The sequence below is a fragment of the Lissotriton helveticus genome, chromosome 4_1, assembly GCF_964261635.1.
Source record: "Lissotriton helveticus chromosome 4_1, aLisHel1.1, whole genome shotgun sequence".
In the NCBI taxonomy this organism is placed as follows: Eukaryota; Metazoa; Chordata; class Amphibia; order Caudata; family Salamandridae; genus Lissotriton; species Lissotriton helveticus.
Genome location: NC_136063.1, coordinates 1,020,559,242 through 1,020,585,861, shown reverse-complemented (window position 1 = coordinate 1,020,585,861; position 26,620 = coordinate 1,020,559,242). Strand labels below are relative to the sequence as shown.

The following is a 26,620-nucleotide window of genomic DNA, read 5'->3' as shown; positions in this document are numbered from 1 at the left end:
TTTGATTCTCTCATTACTAATATGACTAACTTAACTTCTGTGATTAAATTACTAGCAGAACCAGGATTGTGGGAAGATGTAGGGACTTCGTTTGGCAAAACAGAGAAAGGTTTTGGCAAAATTGGCGATTGGCTAAATATTGGCAGAGGGGTTCTTAAATCAGTTCTAGCAACTGTAATAATCATAATGATTTGCACAATTGCTCTATTTCTTTTATTTAAATTGTTAGGGTGTGTGACTAATAACCAAACTTAGGAAATGTAGATAGACTTATAAGGAAGAATATAAGGATTGAATTTATCAACAATTAAGGATGATGGAGAGGAGTGATCGACTGCCTACAAATTTGAAGACATCCATTAACTGATCAATGGCAGATAATAAAGTTTAATAGAGTTCTTTTAATGACGATTAAAAAATAATCAGGGGAGGAGGTTGGTGATTTTTTTTTAATTTGCAAATCTGTGCAATTAATTATTTGTGTGGATCTTTAATTTTTAAGTTGCACACCATCGTAACAGGTGAACTGATGGCATTACACTTTAGGCAAATGTAGTTTAGAAGAGTTTTTAAAGCATAGTTTTTTCATGTCACATTATCAAGTGACATCCCATTTTTTAGAAATTGATGCTGTTTCTGTTTTGTTGTTTACCCTGCTCCTGCTTATTTTATCCTCCTACTCAGAGACCAGCTGCAGACTTTCGCTCCTCACAGTGTATATTGACATACCAGGGATGACGTCAATATCACTGGTTAGAAAGCATGTATTGTGTATGAACCTTTCTTTGTTTTTCCTATGTATCATTTTGAAGGACTTCCGTTGGAGGTTCTGATGTACACCTGCTGAAGAAGGGATTTGTAAAGGCAGTTGTTTTGAAATGTTTTACAGTGTATTTTCACATCTTTAGTCTAATGTTGCTAAGATAAAGAGGAGGGATTCAACTATTCTTAAGAAATGGGTTGGTATTAAGAATTAATATTTGTCACACAGTCTATTCTCATTTGCCAAAGTGAGCTACCTATGATCATGTCATGCTAAATCTGCAGTTTTGCTAATTCTTTGTGCATAAATAGTGTATAAAAACCCTTGGTTTTAGAGACCAGGGGCAACTTCCCATTTTACTCACAAAGCTATGCTTCAATTTGTTGGGATTTTCCTTCCATAGAATGCTTTTAGAACTCTTTATGAGTATGGCCCTTAAACTTAGGAAATGGTTTCTTACTAAGATTAACATTTCTGATATTGATTTCGAATTTTCTGTACCTGAGCCTTTATGACATTTCTTAATCTAATTTATGTAATGCTTCATGAGATTTCCGGTAATAAATCTTTTAAATATATTTCTGACCTAGAACTTAATTATTGAGTGCTCCCAGTCACTATTATATTATTTTTGTTTATACTCTGCTAAATACATGGGGTCAAGAAAAGAAGGTGATTTCTAGCTGCTAGATCAATTAGAGTGAAATTGCTGAGCTGCCAAGATAATTCTTGGGATGTCTGAAAATATTGGGGTTCACTTGATTTTTGGGGTTTGGCACCCACACGTGCATCAATGACTCCAGGACAGTGCATGGAAGTCTTACTATAAAAAGAGTTATCAAATGCATAAGAGTGGAAACTTTTGCTGCCACTCTCATTACTTGCCTTGAAAAAAATGTCCACCTCAGAACAGTTTTTAAATCTCTCCATTGGCTGTTAAACAAAGAGTCGCATGTAAACCTTTTAGACTGGTCCTAAACGCTTGCGTATTGCAGCATATTACAGTGTAACTTCCCAAATTATTTATTCCTTACCTCCAGATTAGAAAACCCTCAATGTAACACCTCGATTCCACATCTGGATTCGAAGTGCCCAATTCACAAAGGTAAACTTCGACTTCAGGTCTAAACGTACACTTCAGGTCTAAGTTTATCATTGTGACTGGGGCCCTTAGACTTTAGGTCTAAATTTAGAGTTCAGGTCGAAGCCTAGACTGCAGGTCCAAGTGTGCCTTTATAAACGGGGCCCAAAATATTCATGGAAAGGACTTAACCTACTATTTGCTCTTCCTTCTGGGTATCACTCCCTCTTATTCTTCACCTAGAAGGGTTCGTGAACGCAAAAGATTCTGCAAACATCAGAAGACTCACATCTTTTTAGGTTGAGCCTCGGCAGCTGTTGTATCTCCTCTATGTGCTTTTGGCACACCCACCGATTGCCATTGGTTGTTATCTGTGTCATTTAGAAATGTTGGCTTGTTATTGGTGCGTTTGTTTAAGTGTCCCTCCTTTGTGTGCTTAACTCCCTCCCTTGCGATTTCACTAGGAGAACACTTTGTTGGGCCATCACACTGTTAGAGCGTGTGATGGCCTCTTCTTCCTCCTCCCGTCTGGCTATTGTGGGTTTATTTTTAATGCATATTGCCCCAATATAAGATGGTGGCCACACATCATGCGCAATGATGTCATTAACGTAATGATGAGGCCGCTGACTTTTCTGAGTGAGGGGTGGGTTGGCCTGCAGTTGCTGCTTCTGACTGTGGTGGAGGAACAGGACTGACTCTTTTTCTGACTGTGGTGGAGGAACAGGACTGACTCTTTTTGCCCTGCTGTGGTATCTTGCTTGTGAAGGACTTTCCAGCGTCTTGTGTGTGCTGGTCTCCTGTTAGAAGTCTCAGGGATACAAAAGACTTCAAGACAGATCCTGGCTGGATCTGAAAGTAACTTGCATGAAAGGAGGGCTGAGAACTGTGTGAGGAGCACTGCCCCTAGTGTGTGGGGTGGGTCGGCCTGCAGTTGCTGCTCCTGGCTGGAGCAGAAGAAGCACTGGTCTGTTCTTTACCTTTGTTTTGTTTAAACAAAAAACCTACAAGTGCGCCTTATTGCCTGGATGTCCCCTGTGTCTCACATTGAGGAAACTTGCCTGAGAGCTTGGTTTGCAAAAGGTACAAGAGGCATTGCTGTGCCATATTAAGCCCTGAGGGAGAGAAGACCATTTGGCCCCCCCAGCCAGCATGTGGGAAGTGCTGGCATATCCCTTACAGTGCGTAATGGGCGCTTTGTTCTAAAATCTCAAAGAGGTTCTGCTGCGCAGAGCACCTGCGTGAAGTCCCTAGTGAAAGAAGGCTCCCGCAATCGGAGCTCAACCTCTCGCCTGCTGAGGGAAGCTCCAGGTGTTGCCTAGCGACGAACAAAGAACTGCCGAAGTCTGGGGGCACCCAGAAGGAGAAAGCCCAGGCCAGAGTCCCAGTGTTGCCAGGCAACGCTGACGCCTCCAGGGGCAGGGCTCAGCCTCCCGGGGAGGCCCGAGTACGTAGCGTGTTGAGATCAGCCGCACCAATTTCCAGTGGTGCAGGAGGTGCCATGTCAGCCACACCAGGTCAAACAGCTGCATGTCTTGCCAGCAGCTTGGAAGTGGGTAGCAGCTTCCTCTATGACATTACGGACCAGTGAGCGAGGCCTTCCGACATTGTTCAGAAGGCGTGCTGCAGGAAAGATGCCTGTACTCTGGAGCAGATTTAGGCTTCCAGCAGCAGCACTGCGGATTAGCAGGCAGCTGCCTTCTTGTCCAATGTTATGGGGGAAGCCGGGAGGTTCCCACACAATCCATCAGAAAGTATACCCCCCTCTCAGGTGCTAGTTGGACGGTACCTTGGGGTGGGGGGTGCTTGGGCAGTCTGTTAGGGCGGATCCACAACAGATTCCCCAATGGCCCTAGGGGGTTGCTTTATTTCAAGACCTGCCGCCTGTGGGAAGCTGGTAAATGGACCATATTCCTGCTAAACGACCCAAAAGGGCTGCTGTTACCTGCACCGGTGGCCAAGTTACCATATTACCAGCAAGTGAAGCACAGGAGCACTAGGGCTTCGTGTGTAGGGTGAAAATTTGGTGATTCCTGTACAAAGAAATTGGGAGATGTAAGTGTAACCAGAAAGCCGGCATTTTAAGCCTGGTGATATGGTAAAAAGTACCACTGGTAGGAACTACCTATTCTGTACTGTGATAATGTTTTCTTGATGGCTCTTTTATAACATATGCAGTCTATGAGTAGTTACTTTGGTCTCACTGCGATGTTAGGCATAATGTTTTCAGATTATGTTTTTTAACATATGCAACCTATGATTGCCTCAGTGTACCACATGTGATATGATGACAATTGCCTGGTTGGCAAAGTGGTTTATGATGAACATTATTATGACAATTGCCTGGCTGGCAAAGTGATTTATAATCTATGTGATGTCATGACAATCGCATGGTTGGCAAAGTGATTTATGCGATTGGGGTCTAATCTGTTTTATGTATAATACAATGGATAATTTTATATAACCTTGTGTGGAATCTCTTTTTGTGGTGTGCCTAGTGTGTCACTGGTGTGTGTATGTTGCATATACGCTTTACACATTGCCTCTGGGATAAGCCTGACTGCTCTGCCTAGCTGCCAAGGGGGTGAGCAGGTGTTATTTTGGGTGTGTAACTCCCTTACCCTGACTAGAGTGGTGGGTTCCGCCTTGTTTATGTGCATACCCTAGTCAACCAGAAACCCCATTTCTCACAGAGCAGTAGTCCACCTAGCTGTTCAGCAATTTTTACTCTAAATGTTCTTGATTTCTATTTGATATGCACTTAAAATCTGGTGGTGGTGGGCTGATATCAACTTTTGAAATGCAACCCTATTTAGTCCTGCCGGTCTTTCCTTCGGGGCTCATGTCTCTCTCACACTGTACAGAGCCTTAACTGCCTTATTTTCTTTCTCCTACCTTGCTGCTTTCTATTCATCTTGACTTCCATCTGGTTATTTAAATGAGACAAAAGGCGTGCGATCGGGCAAGGGGAGTGGGTTTGCCCAGCTCTATTTCATACTATATGAGAATGCACCGATGCCTTTCCTGTGGAGGGAAGAAGGGGCTTTTGAAATAACACATTGAAGCCTCAGTAGCAGGGATTACATGGGAGTAAAAGAAAGATTTAGTAATTTCTGGCATGCTTGTAACTAGAAGCTCTCAGTATCCTGGGTTTTCAAAGCAACTCGAACATAAAAAACAGCCTGCACACCAATTTCAAGAACGAAACATAGTTCTGTTGCCTGTAAATTTTGGGATAGGGGTGCAGCTGTGTCCTATGGACGGAGATCATCTCAATTAAATGCCTCTTAGGTATTTTTTTATTATCAAATTGTATTCTCGAGGGATTTTTTTGTAGTCTGCTGCTACTGAAAGAAGTGCACTGGTGATTAATGACCTCTTGCTGTAGAGCTGTATAATAATTACTTATTGCATGAGGTATGGACAGGATAAATGCCTCAACATTAAAAATAACACCAGTGCCAACCCCGCCCGAGCACTCACCGCACTGTTCAGGGATAAACAGCTGGTTTAGATAGTTTTTTAAGCCAGCTCAGAGCTTATGTCATTTTTCCTGTAAATACTATAGATTGGAACGACCTCATTCAATATAACGGGCAATACCCAAGTAGAAGTGTATTGCCAACGGTAGGTATCTTGTTAGAATGGTTTCCTCTGGTGTGCAGGGCTAATGTGCTTATTTAATGGGTAACCTCTTCGGGCATACACTTCTTTTTCTCAAGTGTGCCACCGTTTTGGAATTAGGTCCACAAAACTTGAAATGAGCTCCGAAAAGAAGTGAAGAATCTTTGTGTCTTGCAGTGGCAGCATTGCTGTAAAACGTCATGTAAAATCTCACGCCTGCTTCTGCAGTCAGTTACGTGTATTTAGAATCTAGGACTCATGTTATCCAATCTGTCATATCGGAGATTTCGTGGGACCCAGGCTAACAATATAATATCTCATTGAAGTGCAATAATATTATTATTCACAGAGGCACATGATGAAAATTAATAATGTCAATAATATCGATAAAACTAACAAATACACTACACACCACACAATTCAACAACTAACAATTCCAACTTAACTGACATAATTGCACTCCAATCAAATACATCGACTCCACTGCAAACCAAAACACATGGGTAAAAGACGACATCATTTACAACGCCAACAGCTCTAACTCTGACAAGTGCGAGACCGATTGCAGTACAAATGCTTGTTTAGTAAAGCGTTGGTCTGCAATGACTGTAAGTATTCACTCTGTTTTCTTCCCCACTCCCACCCCCTTGCTCTAAAGAATCTTTAGTTACCATAGAGAGTTACTAAGGCTAAACAAAGTGAAATAAAACAAATAAAAAACGCTGCCATAAGAAGCAAAACGAAACAAGCCATTTTCCAGGACCTCAGGACATATTATATTTTTTTCTCAGAAGACAGCACACAGCTCAGCACCTTTGCTGGTGGATTCTCATCAGCACTTAAAATGGACTCCCATGACCTTTCACAGAACAAAGGATTCGCTGTTAGCCCTTTTCCCTTAGCGATGCTCCTCATAATTCATCCCCAGACTGTAAGCTTTTCCAATAACATTTTCTTTTGCCGCAAAAACAATTTGCTGTAGTCACCAGCTGGAAAATTCCAACTAAATCAAACCAAATATGAATACATGTTTTGAAACTTTGAATGGTCCAAGGTGCAGTCAATAGAAAAACTAAGATAAGCTCATCATCTCTGGTGGTTCTCGGCACACCTGCGGCCAGGACAACATCAGACTGTGCACCAAGAAGTGTGAAGAAAAAAAAACCAACAGGCTCTTTCCACCTGTGCACCCATGATCTGTAAAAATATCGTGGTATTTATCAGTACCAGTGGTGTATCTAGTCACGTCCATGGCGGTCCCGGTGTTTGCCTCCTGTGGCGGATGAATGTAAGAGCGGGAGGAGGTGCTGGTGATTCCTGGGTTTGCCACCCTGCAACGGCCGCAGGTAGGAGTGGCAGGGGGAGGCCTCTGCCCCCAAAACTTGTGCAGACCAGCCCCCCCTTGTTACGCCACTGCAGTACCGCCCCAACATTGCTCTGCTTTAGGAAAGAGTTGAAGACACAGCCCTTTACAGAACACTACATTACAACACATTAACATTTCATAAACCTGCAATCTCACTTAACACTGTGCTTGTCTTTGACCCCATACAGCCCTCCATTGCTTTCTAAGTAGGTTTGCGCTGTAGGAATACCACATACATTCATAAATAAGACATACTTAAAATATGAAAGCAGGGATAAAACTGCCGTGAATAACGGACATCCGGATGCCAGATCCCTGTGCCTGTCCATCCGTCCGTCCGTCCATCCATCCATCCAATCATCCTTTTGTCATTCCAGCTATATAGCTTTAATTACATATATTTAGATTAATTTGTATTCATTGCCACATACAAATTTACTGCAAGTAATAATGTTCACATAAAAATTCATATTGGCTTATGCTGAATTTCAAATCAAATAATGAAATTAGTGGGTTCACCAGAGTTTGTTTGTTTCTTTGAAACGTAGTCATGAGCTTATGTTGATGCCAAAGGAATCTTGTGATATGATACAAGTCAAGTCACCCACTCGTCCCAAAGCTGTTGTAATAGTCTAAACGCGCCGTTATGTGCCCTTCGAAGATTTTAGCTAGTAGGTTCAATGGCACAGGAATCCTCTGGTTTACAAGTAACACGTGGCCTCCACTATACAGCGCTTGCTGCACACCCGCCTTATTGCACTGACTGCAACTAATCACCCAAGTCAAAGAGAGGTCATGTTGTTGTTCTACCAGTCAACATTTCATGTAGCATCACCTGCAGTAAGTCTTGCACTTAGAACACACGCAGCTCCATTTAGTCTCACTGTCACACCGTAGCATTATGAAGCCTCTCTCACCTGTGGCCAGATACATGATGTGGAAGAGCATGTCCTTGCCCTGCACCACGTCCACCACCACATGCGAGAAGCGGCTGTTGTCCTCCATGAAGTAAGGGACGGGCACCACGGGCTGCACCACCTCGTGCATCAGGATGAAGCGCTGCGCGTCCTGCAGGTTCCGCTCCGTCAGGTTCACGTACAGGCCCTGCTCCACCGTGCCGCACTGTAACGAGAAGGGGTTGCAGGTTCGTGACTTCACAAGTAACACAGTTCCCCTCCAGGCAGGTGCCATTGACAAGTTGCAACCAAATGGCCGTCACCGGGCGCATCGCGTCACCCCTTGACGCACAAGCACGACATGTGCTATGTGACACAGCACGCTGCACCGCAGCAACGCTCCAACACACATTTGCAAAATCGAATCCAGTTTTATAAAACACGTGTGAAAACAATGATGGTTGTTACAACAGGAGCCTACTTGATATATACTACTTTACTTTGATGACATAGCGGTAACTTTTACTTAGTTGATGCTTTAATTATTATGGAGTTGTATTGTGCTCTGCGAGTATTCTTTTGGTGAATTTAGAAGGCTTGAACTTTTACAAACATGTATATATATTAACGATAAATGATTTAATTATTTTTTTGTGTCGTCCTTTTTCAATTTTGTCTGTATTTCAATGTTGCCGTTCTATAGAAACACCTACTCGTCCGTCAAATATCCCACTACCTCTACTTTAAACTGTGGTCAAATAAATATTTTTCCCTTTGGCAGTTTCTGATACTCCGTGGAGGTATGGCAATTAGAAGGAGAGGTTAGTTGGAAATTTACACTGTAGTATTTCAACCAGAAACACTGCCTCAAAGCACGATTAACCGGTGAGCGTTATCCTTCTTTATACTAAATCCCTCCCTATTTGGCACTTGTGGTACACAAATGCACTTAAATGCAGATAAGCCAGCCAAAACACTTCTTCAGAAGAATGTAACACTTCAATTTAAGAACATACTAGTTATTTTCGTGCCTGATTTAAACGTATCTGCTTACCTCGGGCGGTATTACAATAAGTGCCCCGGGGGCGCAACGGGCGTTTGCGCCCGCTTTCGGTGCCCATCGGGGCTCTTTGGTTTTGTAGAAGGGGGCACAGACGCTTGTGCGTCCCCTTCTATAATACCGATAGCGCTGGCGCACTTAAAGTGCCAGTGCTGCCTTCAGAGGGGGTTCCCTCATTTGCATAGGGGCATGCCCTATGCGAATGAGGGAATTCCTCATGTACCCACACCATATTACAGACGCGGCACAGAGTCAAACAAGCCCTCAGGAGGCGCACTGACAGTGCATCATTTAAAAGGTGACGCACTGTCTGTGCGCCTCCTGACAGAAGCCCTCTGCAGGGGGTAAATGGGTCGCATGGACCCCCCCAGACATCCCCTTGCAGGCGGGTACAGACACTGACTGCACCCGCCTGCAAGGGGATCTCTATTACTGTGCAAAAGTGCAGGCGGGTGCCGCCTGCACTGTGAAAACACAGAGCAGCTGCTCTGTGTTTTCACATGAATGCGCTGCCTGGGGGCACCGAATACATCATAATAGGGTGCATTGTGAATGTTTGTGCCCGGCGCACCTTGAAAAAGGTGCTCTGGGCGCAAACTATCACAATGCATAATACGGCCCCTGAAGTTCATACAAGTCGGGAATCTGCCAGGAGATGGGAATTCTCTCTTGAATGGTTTTAAAATAGTTCTAATACTTCTCAAAGCTCCAAATTGGACATTGTTCTGGCAGAAAGTAGCCAAGGCCCATTTCTTCAAAAAATTGCTGTGAGTTACTGTTGTGGTACAGCTGACTTGCTCTTGGAATTGAGTTATAAGACTTAGGGCTTGATTATGAGTTTGGCGGTGTGGGTGTGGGCCACCGCCCCACTCCCACACCAGCAAACCTCACCAGCTGGCCAACCGCCAGATTACGAGTTACCTTGTGCTCTGGCAGACGGGCCTTTGGCGCTCCCATGGCAGTGCCTATTAAAAAGGCATTGTAATGGAAGTGCCAAAGCCCAATTTTGCACGGCAAGGACTGTGCAGTCCATTCGTGCAGGAAAGGGGTGCATGCTGACGGGGGCACACCATGAACCCCCAACATGCATCCCATGGCCCTAAGGCAACAGGTGGCTCTGTAGGGCCTCCTTTGTTTCCTCAACCCCATAGTTTTCATGGCAGCTTCTGTGCCATGAAAACTGTGGTGTGAGGAAACTCCAAATATGCTTGGTGGGGCAACGGTGCATATTGGAGCCTTTGAGCACTGCACCACTGCCAGGGATTCTGGATCCCTGGCAGATGTGACAGTTCTATGGTGGTCCAACCACTGTAGTTGTAATGCGGCGGTCGGACTGCAGCTGCGGGGCTTCTTCACTACCACCAGTTTGGTGGTCCGATGGACAGCCAAATTCGTAATTAGGCGCAAAGAGTGCTACAAGACTAAGCCATACCTGCTCAGCAAAATCTTTGCAAATTGGACACTACATCTGCAATTCAGGGTTTATGCCTTTGCATGGATGGAGATCTGCCCATTACAACTTGAAACCTGTGCCAGTCACAGTAATTCACCAAAGTGTTCCCGGTTGCAACTGAAGCCTACACCCGCTGTGGCTCTCCATAATTTTTTGGGTTGGCTTTATTTTGCACGTGAGAATATACACTGGTACATTCTTGCAAGTAAAAAACAGGAGCAAGTGCAAAATGCACTCACTACCTTTTTTTCCTGGAAAAAATATTTCTTTGTTCTGGAGAAACTGTTCTTTTACATCCCTACCAACTTGAGACGGGTGAAATCCATTATCCCAAGTAACATAGATAGGGTTTTACTCCTAACATTAACAGTAGTAAATCTCAGACCCTTCAATGGGTGCAAATGGGTCAGAAAATTGTTCATAAATGCTTCAATAAAATACACATTTGTAGATGCACACAAACGTCTAGGGCATTCGTGCCATGAAATAAAAAAACTCTGTGAGTAAATCACTTTATGGGCTTAAATCACAAACATTTTGTCATGAGTAGATGTGAATTCATCTTGTGGTACTCCTGGCTTACCCCTGAATTCTAAGAGTAGCGCTAGCCAGGACAAAAAAGCCCATATGGTGGAATCCGTAGGTTTGCCTGGTGGAGGTGATTCAGTCAGGAAGTTACTTTATTCTGGTTTGCCTTTGTGAATCTGAGAGAGAGGCTTTCCCTTCCTGCCTGGCCGCCGAGAGGAAGAGCGAAGACTTGGCAGGAAAGCTTCTACCACAAGTTCCCCCAGAGTCATTCAGACAGCAGTACAGTCATCGATTGTGATTTTGGCCGCTATTCCACTAGACATGGGGTCAAACTTATACCGGGAAGGGGGTATCATAAGTAATTGCCAGGGCTGGAACACTGCCGCTGAACTGCAGCGGCGTTGCGCTTTTTTATAGGGGGGCGATTTTGCAACCCTGCTGCAAAACCGGCCCCCCACCGGTACAAAACCAGCCCCCACCCATCCAGCCCACTTGGGAATTGCTCAGTGCCCGCTACGGCCAATCCGGCCCTGGTTGCAAGCATTTCATCCATAATCCAGTGTGCATGTCTGCCAGAAACAAGTACAGGAGCCATAGAGGTGAGGCCTCGAGAAGAAAGCTGCAAGGCATTCTACTCCATGTTCTTCCATCATGGATCTCTGCCTTCTGAACTTGTTCATTCAGAAGGATAAGTTCAAGATGAACGGGATTGGTTTGTGTTCATGGATCTCCAGGAGACCTACTACACTTTTCAAACCTCCTCCCTCACATGCGTCACCAGAGGTTAGAGGAGAACCCCCAGCACTATCCATTCATGATTCTAACATCTAGACTGATAACTGTTCCATGTCTCTTTACAAATGTGGTGGCGGTTGTGACTGCGTCACTGCAATGACTAGTAGTAGTTATGCGCAAAGTCACATTGTTTTATTTAATTGAAGTGCATGTAGTTCACATGAGAACTAGAAGCATTATCTGTATTTTGTGTGTATATTTGAACTTACACAGAAATCTATAGTTTGCAATATTTTTATCGCAAAGTTTGTTTTTTCACTGTTCATGACAAAAAAGAATGGAAATAACTATCAAAGTTCAATACCTGGTAGAAGAAATATTGCAAGTACAGCACAAGTATTACATCACTACTATTCAACTTCATAAGTGCTGTTAATAGAATACCCCGGCATACAACAGATCAACTCATCAAGGATCTATACACAAGCATATTCTTGCTTCATACAAACGGCACAGCTGTAGTCAGCAGTCCATTTTCATGCTAGTAAAAGATGAGTCCCTGTCGCTGGTCAAGGATCATTTTCAGCAGACAATGACTCTCCTCCATGACTTGGGTTTTACCATCAACTACCAAAACTCACACCTTTCACCACAGCAGAGGATAACCATCATAGGGGGCCTGGACACGACTTGCATGGAGGCCCATTCCTTCAAAATGCCCCTAGGTGAGAAGGTGTGCTTTACAAATACACATTATGTTAACCTTGGACATAATGGTGCAGTCCACTGGTCCGTTTCAGAGAAGTGCCTACACACAAATGTGCTTGAGCTATGAGAGGTCCAAATTGCCACAAGGGCCTTCCTGTGGCAGTGGGAGCAGTGCTAGGGTATTTTCCCAATAGCAGTTCATCTTTCAGATTCCCTCAATGTGGAGGTGGGTGGAGTCAGGCATCCCGCACAGGAGGACTATGAGTGATAGCCTACAATGCAGAGTGTCCCTTGCAGCATGATCCACCTTTGGCTACAGCTAAAGGCTCTTTGGCTTTCCTACCTTCCCTCAGTGTTATCCTGATCAGTTATCTTAATTTAGATTACCATTCGTGGCCCATTTTCTGAAAAATGTCCTTTGCTCCTTTTGTCTTATTTTGTTTATTGTTCCTCATTAGAATTTGAATCTTGAGTTACCTTTCTTGATAGCATCCACAATCAAGGCACTCCACAGTTGCCCAATTTAATCTCTTACCTTGAGCAAAGTTTTGTTAGTGATAATAACTTCAGGTCATAGGGACAGAGAATTCGGACCCTTTGAGTTTGTCCACCTTTCATGGTTTTCAGCCCAGAGAACTTGGTTCTTTGCTCTGGTCCATCCTTTTGAACATTGATGGTGTCAGCACTTCATATGGACCAGTCTATTATCCTTCTATCGTTTTTCCCACCTCCTCATTCAACCAAGGAGCAAGAACAGTGGCATTGACTGCACTCTAAACACACAGTGCCATATACTATCAAAAGACAGAGTAGATGATCAGCTCTTTGTTGGCTTCTCCAGAGTAAAAAAGTGCAAGCCGGAAACCAAATGCATCTTTTCTTGTTGGGCCATCATCCGTATCAAGACATCTGATCATGCGTACATGATTTTTCAGGCCACTACTGCCTTATGCCTCAAGTACAGAGTGACCGATACCTTACCCAAGCTGTGTTGAAGGACTTCCATGGCTAACAGGCATAACATCTTACAGAGATGTCACTTTGGTGCTAATGCATAAGGAGAGGAATCTATTGTAAGATGTAGCCCAAGAAAAAGTTATTTCTACCTTTGATACCTTTGATACCTTCACCCACGCACACAAGTCTCTCCACGACCTGGGCCCGAAGTACCTCAACGACCGCCTGACCTTCTACACGCCCACCCGCCAGCTACAGTCTACTAGCCTCGCCCTCGCCGCCATACCACGCATCCGAAGAGCAACCGCCGGAGGCAGATCCTTCTCCTACCTGGCGGCCAAGACATGGAACTCCCTCCCCATCCACCTTCGGCTGACCCAGGACCATCTCGCCTTCAGGAGACAACTCAAGACCTGGCTGTTCGAGCAGTAGCGGACCCCCTCTCCCAAGCGCCTTGAGACCCTCCCGGGTGAGTAGCGCGCTATACAAGTGGCATGATTGATTGATTGATTGATAACAATATTTCTGCTTGAAAACATAAACTTCCCGGAGAAACCTCAATGCCCTCCCTCTTCTCCTGTGAGTGAGTGCCACAGTTAATACAATCCCATGGTGTGCAAGCATAGTATGTGCTTTTTAGGGCTCGGGCCTACGTCACACGAAGTGGGGCGGGGCTTCCGAGCTCTAATGTTATAAAAAAAAAAAGTTCAGAAAGGGCTGTGGGCTGCCGCATTCCAGAAAGCGCGCGGTTTTTGCGTGTGGTATTCTGCCATGTGAATGGTAATTGGTCCAGGCAAGGCTGTGTTTAAGTAAGGCAGCACGCCATAGGGCTTTGGAATTTTTTCAATGTACACTTCCTGCATAAAGTGTTCGGACACGCGCAGAAGAATACATAAATCCTCAATTACCAGCTGTCCGAGGTGCCGGTAATTGAAGGTAGATGGTGCTGGGAGCGTGTGCACTGCTGTGTTTTTTTTCCCTTGAGCTCTGTGTGCGCGCCGGCAAACCCGCGCCTGCTCTTTGACTGAGGTAGGCTAAACAAGCATTGGCAAAGCAAATAGGACTTTCCTATACAAAATCTGTTGGTTTTGTCAGGGATATGTTTAGCCATGTTGTACAGCAGCCTGGCTGCTATGCAGCACAGCTGAAAGTAAAAAAACAAAGAAAGTGCTTTGTTAAGCACTCGTGCCCACTCACCCGAACTCAAACTTTTAATGTCAAAATAGAAGATCACTTTAATTTACTGCCCTCATAACAGACCCCTTGCAGTAGCTCTCGTTGTCCTCTTACCAGATCCCTTGCATCTTCCCAGCTATTGCCAGATTCCTCACTCGCTCCCTGTCTCGTCACCATGACTCACTCTCTCCACCCTTTCATAAAAAAAAACACTCCACCTCGCTTTCCTCTCACTGGGAGCCTCACATTTACTCTCACAGTCCGGTTACCAGATTCCTACTGCCGTTGTACCAGATCACTCATTGTACTATCATTCAGTGTCCTATCATTAGAGACTTGCTTCAGGCAGAGTAGGGAGGGCAGAGTAGGGAGGGCAGAGTAGGGAGGGCAGAGTAGGGAGGGCAGAGTAGGGAGTGCAGAGTAGGGAGTGCAGAGTAGGGAGAGGAGAAGTGAGTAGTGAGTAGAGTAGTGAGTAGTGAGTAGTGAGTAGTGAGTAGTGAGTAGAGTAGTGAGTAGTGAGTTGAGTAGTGAGTAGAGTAGTGAGTAGTGAGTTGAGTAGTGAGTAGAGTAGTGAGTAGTGAGTAGTGAGTAGTGAGTAGTGAGTAGAGTAGTGAGTAGAGTAGTGAGTAGAATGCAGAGTAGTGAGTAGTGAGTGCAGAGTAGTGAGTAGTGAGTGCAGAGTAGTGAGTAGAGCAGTGAGTAGTGAGTAGAGCAGTGAGTAGAGTAGTGAGTAGAGTAGTGTGCAGAGTAGTGTGTAGAGTAGTGTGTAGAGTAGTGAGTAGAGTAGTGAGTAGAGTAGTGTGCAGAGTAGTGAGTAGTGAGTGCAGAGTAGTGAGTAGTGAGTAGAGTAGTGAGTAGAGTAGTGAGTAGAGTGCAGAGTAGTGAGTAGTGAGTGCAGAGTAGTGAGTAGTGAGTGCAGAGTAGTGAGTAGTGAGTAGAGCAGTGAGTAGTGAGTAGAGCAGTGAGTAGAGTAGTGAGTAGTGAGTGCAGAGTAGTGAGTAGAGTAGTGAGTAGAGTAGTGAGTAGAGTAGTGAGTAGTGAGTAGAGTAGTGAGTAGTGAGTGCAGAGTAGTGAGTAGTGAGTGCAGAGTAGTGAGTAGTGAGTAGAGTAGTGAGTAGAGTAGTGAGTAGAGTAGTGAGTAGAGTAGTGAGTAGAGTAGTGAGTGCAGAGTAGTGAGTAGAGTAGTGAGTGCAGAGTAGTGAGTAGTGAGTAGAGTAGTGAGTAGAGTAGTGAGTAGAGTAGTGAGTAGAGTAGTGAGTAGAGTAGTGAGTAGTGAGTGCAGAGTAGTGAGTAGTGAGTGCAGAGTAGTGAGTAGAGTAGTGAGTAGAGTAGTGAGTAGTTAGTGCAGAGTAGTGAGTAGAGTAGTGAGTAGTGAGTAGAGTAGTGAGTAGAGTAGTGAGTAGAGTAGTGAGTAGTGAGTGCAGAGTAATGAGTAGTGAGTAGAGTAGTGAGTAGAGTAGTGAGTTGTGAGTGCAGAGTAGTGAGTAGTGAGTAGAGTAGTGAGTAGAGTAGTGAGTAGTGAGTGCAGAGTAGTGAGTAGTGAGTAGAGTAGTGAGTAGAGTAGTGAGTAGAGTAGTGAGTAGAGTAGTGAGTAGTGAGTAGAGTAGTGAGGTGAGGTGAGTAGTGAGTAGAGTAGTAAGGTGAGTAGTGAGATGAGTAGTGAGTAGAGTAGTGAGTAGAGTAGTGAGTAGAGTAGTGAGTAGAGTAGTGAGTAGTGAGTAGAGTAGTGAGTAGTGAGTAGAGTAGTGAGTAGTGAGTAGAGTAGTGAGTAGTGAGTGCAGAGTAGTGAGTAGTGAGTAGAGTAGTGAGTAGTGAGTGCAGAGTAGTGAGTAGTGAGTAGAGTAGTGAGTAGAGTAGTGAGTAGAGTAGTGAGTAGAGTAGTGTGCAGAGTAGTGTGTAGAGTAGTGTGTAGAGTAGTGAGTAGAGTAGTGAGTAGAGTAGTGTGCAGAGTAGTGTGCAGAGTAGTGAGTAGTGAGTGCAGAGTAGTGAGTAGAGTAGTGAGTAGAGTAGTGAGTAGAGTAGTGAGTAGAGTAGTGAGTATGGAGTGCAGAGTAGTGAGTAGTGAGTAGAGTAGTGAGTAGTGAGTAGAGTAGAGTAGTGAGTAGAGAGTAGTGAGTAGTGAGTGCAGTGAGTAGAGTAGTGAGTAGTGAGTAGAGTAGTGAGTAGTGAGTAGAGTAGTGAGGTGAGTAGTGAGTATAGTGAGTAGAGTAGTGAGTAGACTAGTGAGTAGTGAGTATAGTGAGTTGAGTAGTGAGTAGAGTAGTGAGTAGAGTAGTGTGCAGAGTAGTGAGTAGTGAGTGCAGAGTAGTGAGTAGTGAGTAGAGTAGTGAGTAGAGTAGTGAGTGCAGAGTAGTGAGTAGTGAGTGCAGAGTAGTGAGTAGAGTAGTCATTAGTGAGTAGAGTAGTGAGTAGAGTAGTGAGGTGAGTAGAGTAGTGAGTAAAGTAGTGAGTGCAGAGTCGTGAGTAGAGAAGTGAGTAGTGAGTAGAGTAGTGAGTAGTGAGTAGAGTAGTGAGTAGTGAGTAGTGAGTAGAGTAGTGAGTAGAGTAGTGAGTAGTGAGTAGAGTAGTGAGTAGAAAGTAGTGAGTAGAGTAGTGAGTAGTGAGTAGAGTAGTGAGTGGAGAGTAGTGAGTAGTGAGCAGAGTAGTGAGTAGTGAGCAGAGTAGTGAGCAGAGTAGTGAGTAGTGAGCAGAGTAGTGAGTAGTGAGTGCAGAGTAGTGAGTAGTGAGTAGAGTAGTGAGTAGAGTAGTGAGTAGTGTAGTGAGTAGTATAGTGAGTAGAGTAGTGAGTAGAGTAGTGAGTAGAGTAGAGAGTGCAGAGTAGTGAGTAGTGAGTAGAGTAGTGAGCAGAGTAGTGAGTAGAATAGTGGGTAGAGTAGTGGGTAGAGTAGTGGGTAGAGTAGTGAGTAGAGTAGTGAGTAGAGTAGTGAGTAGAGTAGTGAGTGCAGAGTAGTGAGTAGTGAGTAGATTAGTGAGTAGTGAGTGCAGAGTAGTGAGTAGAGTAGTGAGTAGTGAGTAGAGTAGTGAGTAGAGTAGTGAGTAGTGAGTAGAGTAGTGAGTAGAGTAGTGAGGTGAGTAGAGTAGAGTAGTGAGTAAAGTAGTGAGTGCAGAGAAGTGAGTAGTGAGTAGAGAAGTGAGTAGTGAGTAGAGTAGTGAGTAGTGAGTAGAGTAGTGAGGTGAGTAGTGAGTAGTGAGTGCAGAGTAGTGAGTATAGTAGTCAGTAGTGAGTAGAGTAGTGAGTAGAGTAGTGAGGTGAGTAGAGTAGTGAGTAAAGTAGTGAGTGCAGAGTAGTGAGTAGAGAAGTGAGTAGTGAGTAGAGTAGTGAGTAGTGAGTAGAGTAGTGAGTAGTGAGTAGAGTAGTGAGTAGTGAGTAGAGAGTAAAGTAGTGAGTGCAGAGTAGTGAGTAGAGAAGTGAGTAGTGAGTAGAGTAGTGAGTAGTGAGTGCAGAGTAGTGAGTGGAGAGTAGTGAGTAGAGTAGTGAGTAGTGAGCAGAGTAGTGAGTAGTGAGTGCAGAGTAGTGAGTAGAGTAGTGAGTAGTGAGTAGAGTAGTGAGTAGTGAGTAGAGTAGTGAGTAGTGAGTGCAGAGTAGTGAGTAGTGAGTAGAGTAGAGTAGTGAGTAGGACATCACAGGCAGCAGCTGTGCAAGCTTCTTACACTCACAAGGAGACCACAGGCAGCTGAGTTGCAAGCTTCTCCCACTCACAAGAAGGACATCACAAACAGCAGCGGTGCAAGCTTCTCAGACTCACAAGAAGGACATCACAAACAGCAGCGGTGCAAGCTTCTCACACTCACAAGGAGACCACAGGCAGCTGAGGTGCAAGCTTCTCCCACTCACAAGAAGGACATCACAAGCAGCAGCGGTGCAAGCTTCTCACACTCACAAGAACGACATCACAGGCAGCAGCAGTGCAAGCTACTTACACTCACAAGGAGACGACAGGCAGCAGAGGTGCAAGCTTCTCACACTCGCAAGAACGACATCACAAGCAGCAGTGGTGCAAGCTTCCCTTACACACTCACAGCAGGTACTGTGCCAAGGCAGCAGCAGCAACAGAGCAAGAGTCCCTTACAAAGAACAGGCACAGCACAGAGATGCACAATGCAATCTTCTCATACTCACAGGCAGCAGCGGTGCAAGCTTCTCACACTCACACGAAGGACATCACAGGCAGCAGCTGTGCAAGCTTGTTACACTCACAAGGATACCACAGGCAGCTGAGGTGCAAGCTTCTCCCACTCACAAGAAAGACATCACAAGCAGCAGCGGTGCAAGCTTCCCTCACACACTCACAGCAGGTACTGTGCCAAGGCAGCAGCAGCAACAGAGCAAGAGTCCCTTATAAAGAACAGGCACAGCACAGAGATGCACAATGCAATCTTCTCATACTCACAGGCAGCAGCTGTGCAAGCTTCTCACACTCACAAGAACGACATCACAGGCAGCAGCAGTGCAAGCTTCTTACACTCACAAGAAGGACATCACAGGCAGCAGCAGTGCAAGCTTCTTACACTCACAAGGAGACCACAGGCAGCAGAGGTGCAAGCTTCTCACACTCACAAGAAGGACAACACAGGCAGTAACGGTGCAATATTCTCACACTCACAAGGAGATCACTGGCAGTACACACCACATGAACACACTCCATAACACATAGCAACAATACATTGGCATTTACAATGCCATTAGCTCAAACTCAAATAAATCCGAGCCCGATTGCATTTCTAATGCTTGTTTGTAATTGTCATTGATTCACTCTCAGTGATTTACTGGCATGACAATTTTATGAACCTATTATCTCTTCTTGGAGCACACCTCTAAAACTCAGGCATTACTCCAACATTCTCCCCACATAGAGCACCAGAAAAAGCTGTTCTGCCAGCCATGTTAATAAACAACGTAGCTAATAAGTTACATTTGTGGAATGCGCTTTATGCATCAGAAAGGGTGAAATGTATATACAAATGTAATTGCAATACAATACAACGCTCCTCTGTCTAACTTACTTTGCTAAATATAAGTGTCGGATACACCACTGCCGTTTGCGGTAGAAAAAGTATAAGACAAATTCTCATATGACTTACACACATGCCTATGCACCAGGAACTGAATTCGTAGAGAGATACCTTCCTTACGTTTATTGGAAGTCAGAGCTAAGGCTCTATTATTTACATCACCACCTTGAGCCTATACCAAATGAAATTTATGAGTGGGCTTTTATTTTTTCAAACCCTCTGAAATAGAAAAGGGAAATTCATAATATCTGAAAGACTCAAATCATCCTATGAAAAAAAAACAGATTGTTGGAAATTCACCCTATTCATTTGGTGCTATGAAATTGGAAGGCGTCTGTTATCTGACAGCAGTATCTTAATGCAGCTCAGGAACTGGTTTGAAAATATAAAAACGCTTACGAAAGAAATAAGAAGTAAACAGCACTATTTTATTTCATTGCCGACCCCCCGAAATAGGTTTTAGTGCATTTCAGCAATGCAACTCCTCAAAACTATATGGCAAAATAGAGTTATGACAACATCGTATGAAGTTGGTGCTCTGACTCCCTATGATGTATATATATCTTTGAATATTCGTGCTAAATCTATCACAAGATCACACGTGACCTTCGTGCAATCTCGAGGGACACAATGATAATTCGGGTGAAGCTCTCAGAAACAAAAACTGCAGGTCCCTTAAGTTCGCCTTCTCGGCAGTATGTTTCAGATAGCAACGATCACTCGAAGTATTAAACTGAATAAACACTTAAAGCTGCTTAAAAGAAGCAAACCTGTAATATGTCTGCTCGGCCAGAGGTAAAACATGTCAGTGCTGACATGAGCTGTGATGTGCAGCTGAATAGTAAGCACCAGACATCCTGGCTTCATCATCTGGTGCTAACTCTATATAAAGACCCCACCACGGGGGGCCTTCCGTGGAGGCAGAGGCTGGAAGTTTCAACAAACCATCTGCTAAGTACATTTTAATTTCTTGTTATTTTGATGCTGTTGAGGCCTTGCAGATTTTCTGCATTTTGGTTGAAATGTGGATTTAATGTACATTCTAAGCACCCTTCCGCAATAAAAGGCAGAAGATACACAACAGACTGACACGCTATCCCTCGGTACTTGCCCTTGCCCTTCATGCAAGGGCAAGTACAAGTACTGCGAAATTTCCTCTTAATGGATTGTAATACATTCATCACGACTCAAGTCAAATAACTACATTCGTAAGTGATAAACATCATGGAATAATTGAGGATTTGGTTTAAGAAGTTGTTCTTTATATAATTTTACCAGGTACTAATGTGTATTTTTTGCATATTTCTGAGGTTACTCAGATAAGAAAAGGTCTTCCTATTTTTCTCTCCTTCTTTAATCTTCCCATTTAATTGCTTCTTCTCTTAAGTCATTGTCTGTCTATCTATCTATCTATCTATCTATCTATCTATCTATCTATCTATCTATCTATCTATCTATCTATCTATCTATCTATCTATCTATCTATCTATCTATCTATCTATCTATCTATCTATCTATCTGTCTATCTGTCTATCTGTCTATCTGTCTATCTGTCTGTCTGTCTGTCTGTCTGTCTATCTAGCTATCTCTCCACCTACCTGTCTGCTTATCTATCTATCTATCTATCTATCTATCTATCTATCTATCTATCTATCTATCTATCTATCTATCTATCTATCTATCTATCTATCTATCTATCTATCTATCTATCTGTCTGTCTGTCTGTCTGTCTGTGTGCCTTCCTGCCTGCCTGCCTGCCTGCCTGCCTGCCTGCCTGCCTGCCTGCCTGCCTACCTACCTACCTACCTACCTACCTACCTATCTATCTATCTATCTATCTATCTATCTATCTATCTATCTATCTATCTATCTATCTATCTATCTATCTATCTACCTATCTATCTATCTATCTATCTATCTATCTATCTATCTATCTATCTATCTATCTATCTATCTATCTATCTATCTATCTATCTGTATGTGTGCCTGCCTACCTACCTACCTACCTACATACCTATCTATCTATCTGTCTGTCTATCTATCTACCTATCCTTCTATGAATCTCTCTGCCTACCTGTCTGTTTGTCCTCAAACAAGAGGTCTTACAGGTGATATCAGAAATGACTTTGTTAATGGTGTCACTGTTTACATCGTATATCACATCACTGCTGATATGAATGGCGTCCCTAAAGCTTGTCATCTCTCTTTGTGGCCTCACTGCGTTGCCCTGCCCAGCATGTTCTCTTGGAGGGCATCAGGACACACCTTACACCCAATAACCATTTTCCTAGAGCCCGGACAGTAGACCTTCAGCTAAGGTCAGTAGCCTCTGAGCACGGGGTTGATTTTGTCCTTTATATATCAGTATTATTACTAGTATTCTTGTTGTTATTGCCACTATTATTTATTCCTAATGACATTTTAGGGGTTTACCATGAAAGCCATCTCTGTGTGATTTCCACAGATTCGCCTGGGCTCGACCTTTGGCTATGGCCGTTAGATTCATGGAACAAGAGACTGACCTTTGGCCTCAGTCGTCAGCCACCAGGAGCCTACTGGGCTCCACCCTCAGCCCTGACAAGATCTGGTCTTTGGCACCAACCTCACTTAGCCTTACACCCCCAGCCCCTGCTGAGTATGTCTGTCAGCCGCCCTGCCACGTGCTCTTTAGGCACAGGCCCGAGCCTTCAGCCAGGCACGCGCACAGTGCCCTGCTGCCGGTACACTCTTATAGGCACGGACTTAGACTTTGGCTTTTCAGCAGCCCTTCCTATGGGTAAAGAATGCATACAGAGTCACGACTGTGTCCGCCTGTAAGAGGATGTTACGTATGACGTCATCACTGATGTTATTGTTGTTACCGCTGACATGTTTGACGTCAGGTGCAGCTCATTGGAAAAGCTATGCTTGCCTAGTTAACCATAAGTGAGGAATAGCAGTGATCTTAGGCTTTGGATTGTAAATATAGCATCCTCACAACTGATGTATTTTATGAGAAATTCTGTTTTTCGAACAATCTATGATGTTTCCCAATATCAGCACATAATCTTAACTTCCCTTTATCAATGTTCTAAGTGGTTTGTTTTTGACTCTGATATCATTTGACCCGCCTTCCAAAAATTCCTCACTCTTGGTGTTGGGTCCGGCATAAGGACAAGTTCTGGGTCCATTGCTCCTTCCACCAGAGCCTTCTGCACACAACAGTGGTGCATGCATGGCAGGATACTATGCAGAGTGCCATCCTTGGCCATGCCATGCAGTCAGTGCTCCTAATTTGGGGCACTCCTTTCATACCCTACACCCATGTACAATGGGCTTGGGTTACAAGCCAATCCCTACAAGTCATGCCATGAGCAGATGCCTCACTACTGAAGTCTGCTGGAGCTCTGGGTGCAGCCTTTGGTCATGCTCTGTGCTCAGTACCACTGCCCATCATGCCTGCGGTGAACGGACAATGGCCATGCATTGTAGGTTCTGAAAAAGGGAGCATTTTTTGGTATGTCCTTCATCCAGATCCAACCCCTATTAACTGTAAAGCATACGCACCCTTTGGGTAAGCCCTGACTCACTGTTCCAATCCGCAGTGGCTACAGGTAAGCTTTTCAGCTATGCCCTCTATGTACTGGTAGGCAGAGGTAGCCGGGGGTATCTATCCATCAAGTAGTGGGCAAGCTGTGCGATATTTGTGTATACTTCCATGTTATCTCCGTGTTCACTGGCCCAGCCTGCAACTCCTAGTTGTCAGAGACTTAAGATGTGCCCAGAGAAGTTGAAGTTGAAGTTAAAATATTTGTTAAGCGCACGACTACCAGGCGGTTTCTTGGCGCTGGGGATGCGAACCCAGGGGGAGCAGGACACGGACGTTAAGGCGAAAAAGCTTGTGAGAAGAGGAAGGTCTTCAGCGCTTTGCGAAACTCAGGGTAGGAGGCGGAAGACCTAATGGAAAAAGGAAGGGTGTTCCAAAAAGACGGGGCGAGGACAGCAAACTTTGTGCCATCCGCTTTTTTTCTTCCTAAAACGGGGCACAGAAAGAAGGGACTGAGAAGAGGACCGTAGCTCTCTGCCAGGGATATAGGATTTAATTTCGGAATTGATGTAAGCTGGAGCAGAGCCGATACGGGCCTGAAAAGTGGTACAGCTCATCTTAAAAAGGGCACGTTCTCTGATAGGGAGCCAGTGGAGGGCTTTAAGTAGGGGTGAGACATGATGTGATTTAGAGAGCCCATAGATGAGGCGGGCACCTTGGTTTTGAACCAATTGGAGGCGCCCAAGACTATAAGCTGGAATACCATTGTACAAGATGTTACCATAGTCTAGGCGGGACAGAACCATAGCCATGAGAATAAGTTTCAACGCAGAAAAGGAAAAAATGAGAAATTTTACGGATTGTACGAAGTGTCAGAAAGGAAGATGAAACCACTGTGTTGATCTGGGAGTGCAATGTAAGATGGTTATTAAGTTTTATCCCTAGTGTTTTAACTGAGGAGGAGGATGATGGGGGAGTACCTAGGACAGAAGGCCAAAACGAAGGAGTCCAGGGACTGGGGCAACCACCTACAATTACCAATTCGGTTTTATCAGGGTTTAACTTGAGGTGGTTGCAGTTCATCCAGTCCCGGATAAAAATCATAACAGATTGGAAATTGTGGATAGAACCGGGAGACGAGGAAAGATTGAAAATAAGCTGGAGCTCATCGGCATAGTTGAAGACCGTGACCTCCATCTGCTGTAAAGCAAAAATAAGAGGCAAGATGTATAGATTAAACAAAAGAGGGGAGAGCGAAGAGCCCTGAGGGACCCCACATTGGACCCTACGTAAGGGGGAGGAAAAATCGGCTAGATGGACGGCCTGCGTGCGATCACTTAGAAAGGAGGCGAGCCAAGCCAGAGCAGGCCCCCTGATGCCAGCCGCCCTGACACCGGTGAGAAGGATGGAATGATCGACCGTGTCAAAGGAGGCGGACAAATCAAGGAGGACCAATGCCTGAGGCGAGTTGATGTCCGCCCCCTCTCTGAGCGTGTCCATGACAGAGGACCACTTTTTCAGTTGAGTGTGACGGACGAAAGCCAGCCTGGCACGAGGCCAGGCTGCCGCTGTCCTCCACAAAAGCACTGAAGACTTTGGTGACGTGACGTTCCAAGACTTTGCCCAGAAGGGGAAGAAGGGAAATGGGACAATAGTTGGAAAGGGAGGAGGGATCAGCTCCAGGCTTCTTTAAAATGGGAACTATAACCGCTGATTTATGAAGGTCTGGGACAATCCCCTGCTCGAGAGAGTCATTAAGAACAGTGAGAGGAGGCGTCGGACAGGCCGAGAAAATCTCTCTCAGGACATGTGCAGGGCAAATATCCGAGGGAGATCCTGACTTGACTCTAGCGAGCAGGGACAAAAAAAAGTCCTTGGTAAGAGGGGGTATTAGATCAAGGTGTGATAAATTGGGTGGGGGTAGGGGATTGGAAATGGAAGGGGAAGACAGAGGTATGTTGGCCTTGATGGCAGCGATCTTCTCAACAAAATAATTGTTGAGAGAGTCACAGAGGGATTGGGAAGGGGAGGGTTTAAGGGTAGCCCTGTCTGATGAAGCCAGCTCCTGGACAGTAGCAAAAATTTCCCTAGGTTGGTTTTCGGATGCAAGAATTTTGGAGGAGAAGTAATCAGTCTTGGCGAGAGAGTACTGAGCACAGCAGGTGACCGCCAGCTGAGACCCACCTGACACATGCTGTAGCTTGGCCTAAAGGGTGAGTGCCACAGGCTGCAGCATTTTATTACATCTTGCGTCCGTTTCCTTGCCCCAGGAATTCCTAGGCATAGCCCTTTGCATGTTCACTTTCAGTAAGTCCCTATGAAAGTTTAGTGGAAAAAAATGTGGGACTTATTACAGCTTTCCCCCACTTGACCAATCAGACCGCGGCTTTCCAAGATCAAACTTGTCTGTACATATTATGTTTGAGAAATGTTTTGTTCAGATTATATATCATTTAAGGCTAAAACTGAAAACAAGTTTATCTATGACTGCATGAAATATCAGTAAGTATGAGCACAAACTGGTACTGGGAGAGGAACAACTGTTCAAAGTAGATATTCATGCCAGTGGAGGGTTAGGGTTAGCATTAGAGTTAGGTGTAGCGTAGGGTAATGATCTACATTCGTTCCATCTCACTGTGCATTTCTTTCAAAAGAGAAATGCGTATTTGTATGTGGGCTTTTTAAAAAATTTCTGGCCTTTTAGTTTTTTTTTGTTTTTTTGCTGGAGCAAAAATGACATTTTACATAGCTCTGGAGATCACACCTGTCCTCTCAGTGGTGGTGGTGGGGGGCGGAGGGGGGGGGAGGGAATCGGGGGGTTTCCACCTTGGCCCCACATGGCCCAAGGGTACTTTTTCACTTGTTCACAGGCTCTTCAGCTGTACCACAGCCGTCTCACGGGGCTGCTCAAGCCTCACTACTTCAGATGACGTAACAAACTGCATCTGTGATGATGTCAGTGGTGACATCACATGTAACATCACCAATAAATTACGTTATTAAAGGATCACACAATTGTACTTTTTCATATCTGTCCCCTGTAAGAGGAAATGCTGCATTACTATGCTAAGTTAGTCTGTAAGTTCATCTAGCTGTTCCCAGTAAACCCATGGTGCAGGGAATGCCTGAAGTCACAGCCATGCCCACCTTTACTTGCATTGCGGGAGCAGATTTTGTAAGTCCTCTCTATGTAAATGTCAGTGAAATATGGAAGTTAGGTGGACATATATTGTTTCCCAATGTTTGAAGCAGGTTCTTCATACAGAACCTAAGTGACATTAATGCGAGATATCTTTTTTCCGTAACTGCATGCTGTGTCAATATGTATGAGTGCCAACTGTCACTGGGGACAGGGTGTAGCAGAACAAAAGTGGAACAAATGTTTATGGTCATGGAGGTTTGGTGTAAACGTTACAGGATCAAACATACTAGTTTGCATTTATACTATTTCCAGTCCCACACCATAGTGCAGAAACACGTGGGCATCAACCATAAAAAACACATTAGAAGTGCTTGCATTCTTTTTCTTTAAAGGCAGGAAGATGGGTGATTTTTAAATATATGTATGTGTGAGTGTGTGTGTGTGTGTATCTGTGTGTATGTGTTTGTGTATATATGTTCTGTATGACTATATATAAACATATACAGACACACAGACATATATATTCACTGAAACAGCCAAAAGTTAAGATGATGATGAACTTAGCTTCATTATAACAGCTCAACATTTATTA

At 44.5% G+C, this 26,620-nt stretch overlaps 1 protein-coding gene across 1 annotated transcript in view; it reads right to left on the bottom strand.

Annotated features, from left to right (window-relative positions):
- The window catches only part of SEMA5A (semaphorin 5A), a 1,863,338-nt gene that overhangs the window by 722,030 nt on the left and 1,114,688 nt on the right, over positions 1-26,620 (bottom strand). Inside the window, exon 11 of the mRNA XM_078687625.1 lies at positions 7,752-7,956. Coding sequence (XP_078543751.1) covers positions 7,752-7,956 — 205 coding nt within the window. The remainder of the gene's footprint in view (positions 1-7,751; positions 7,957-26,620) is intronic.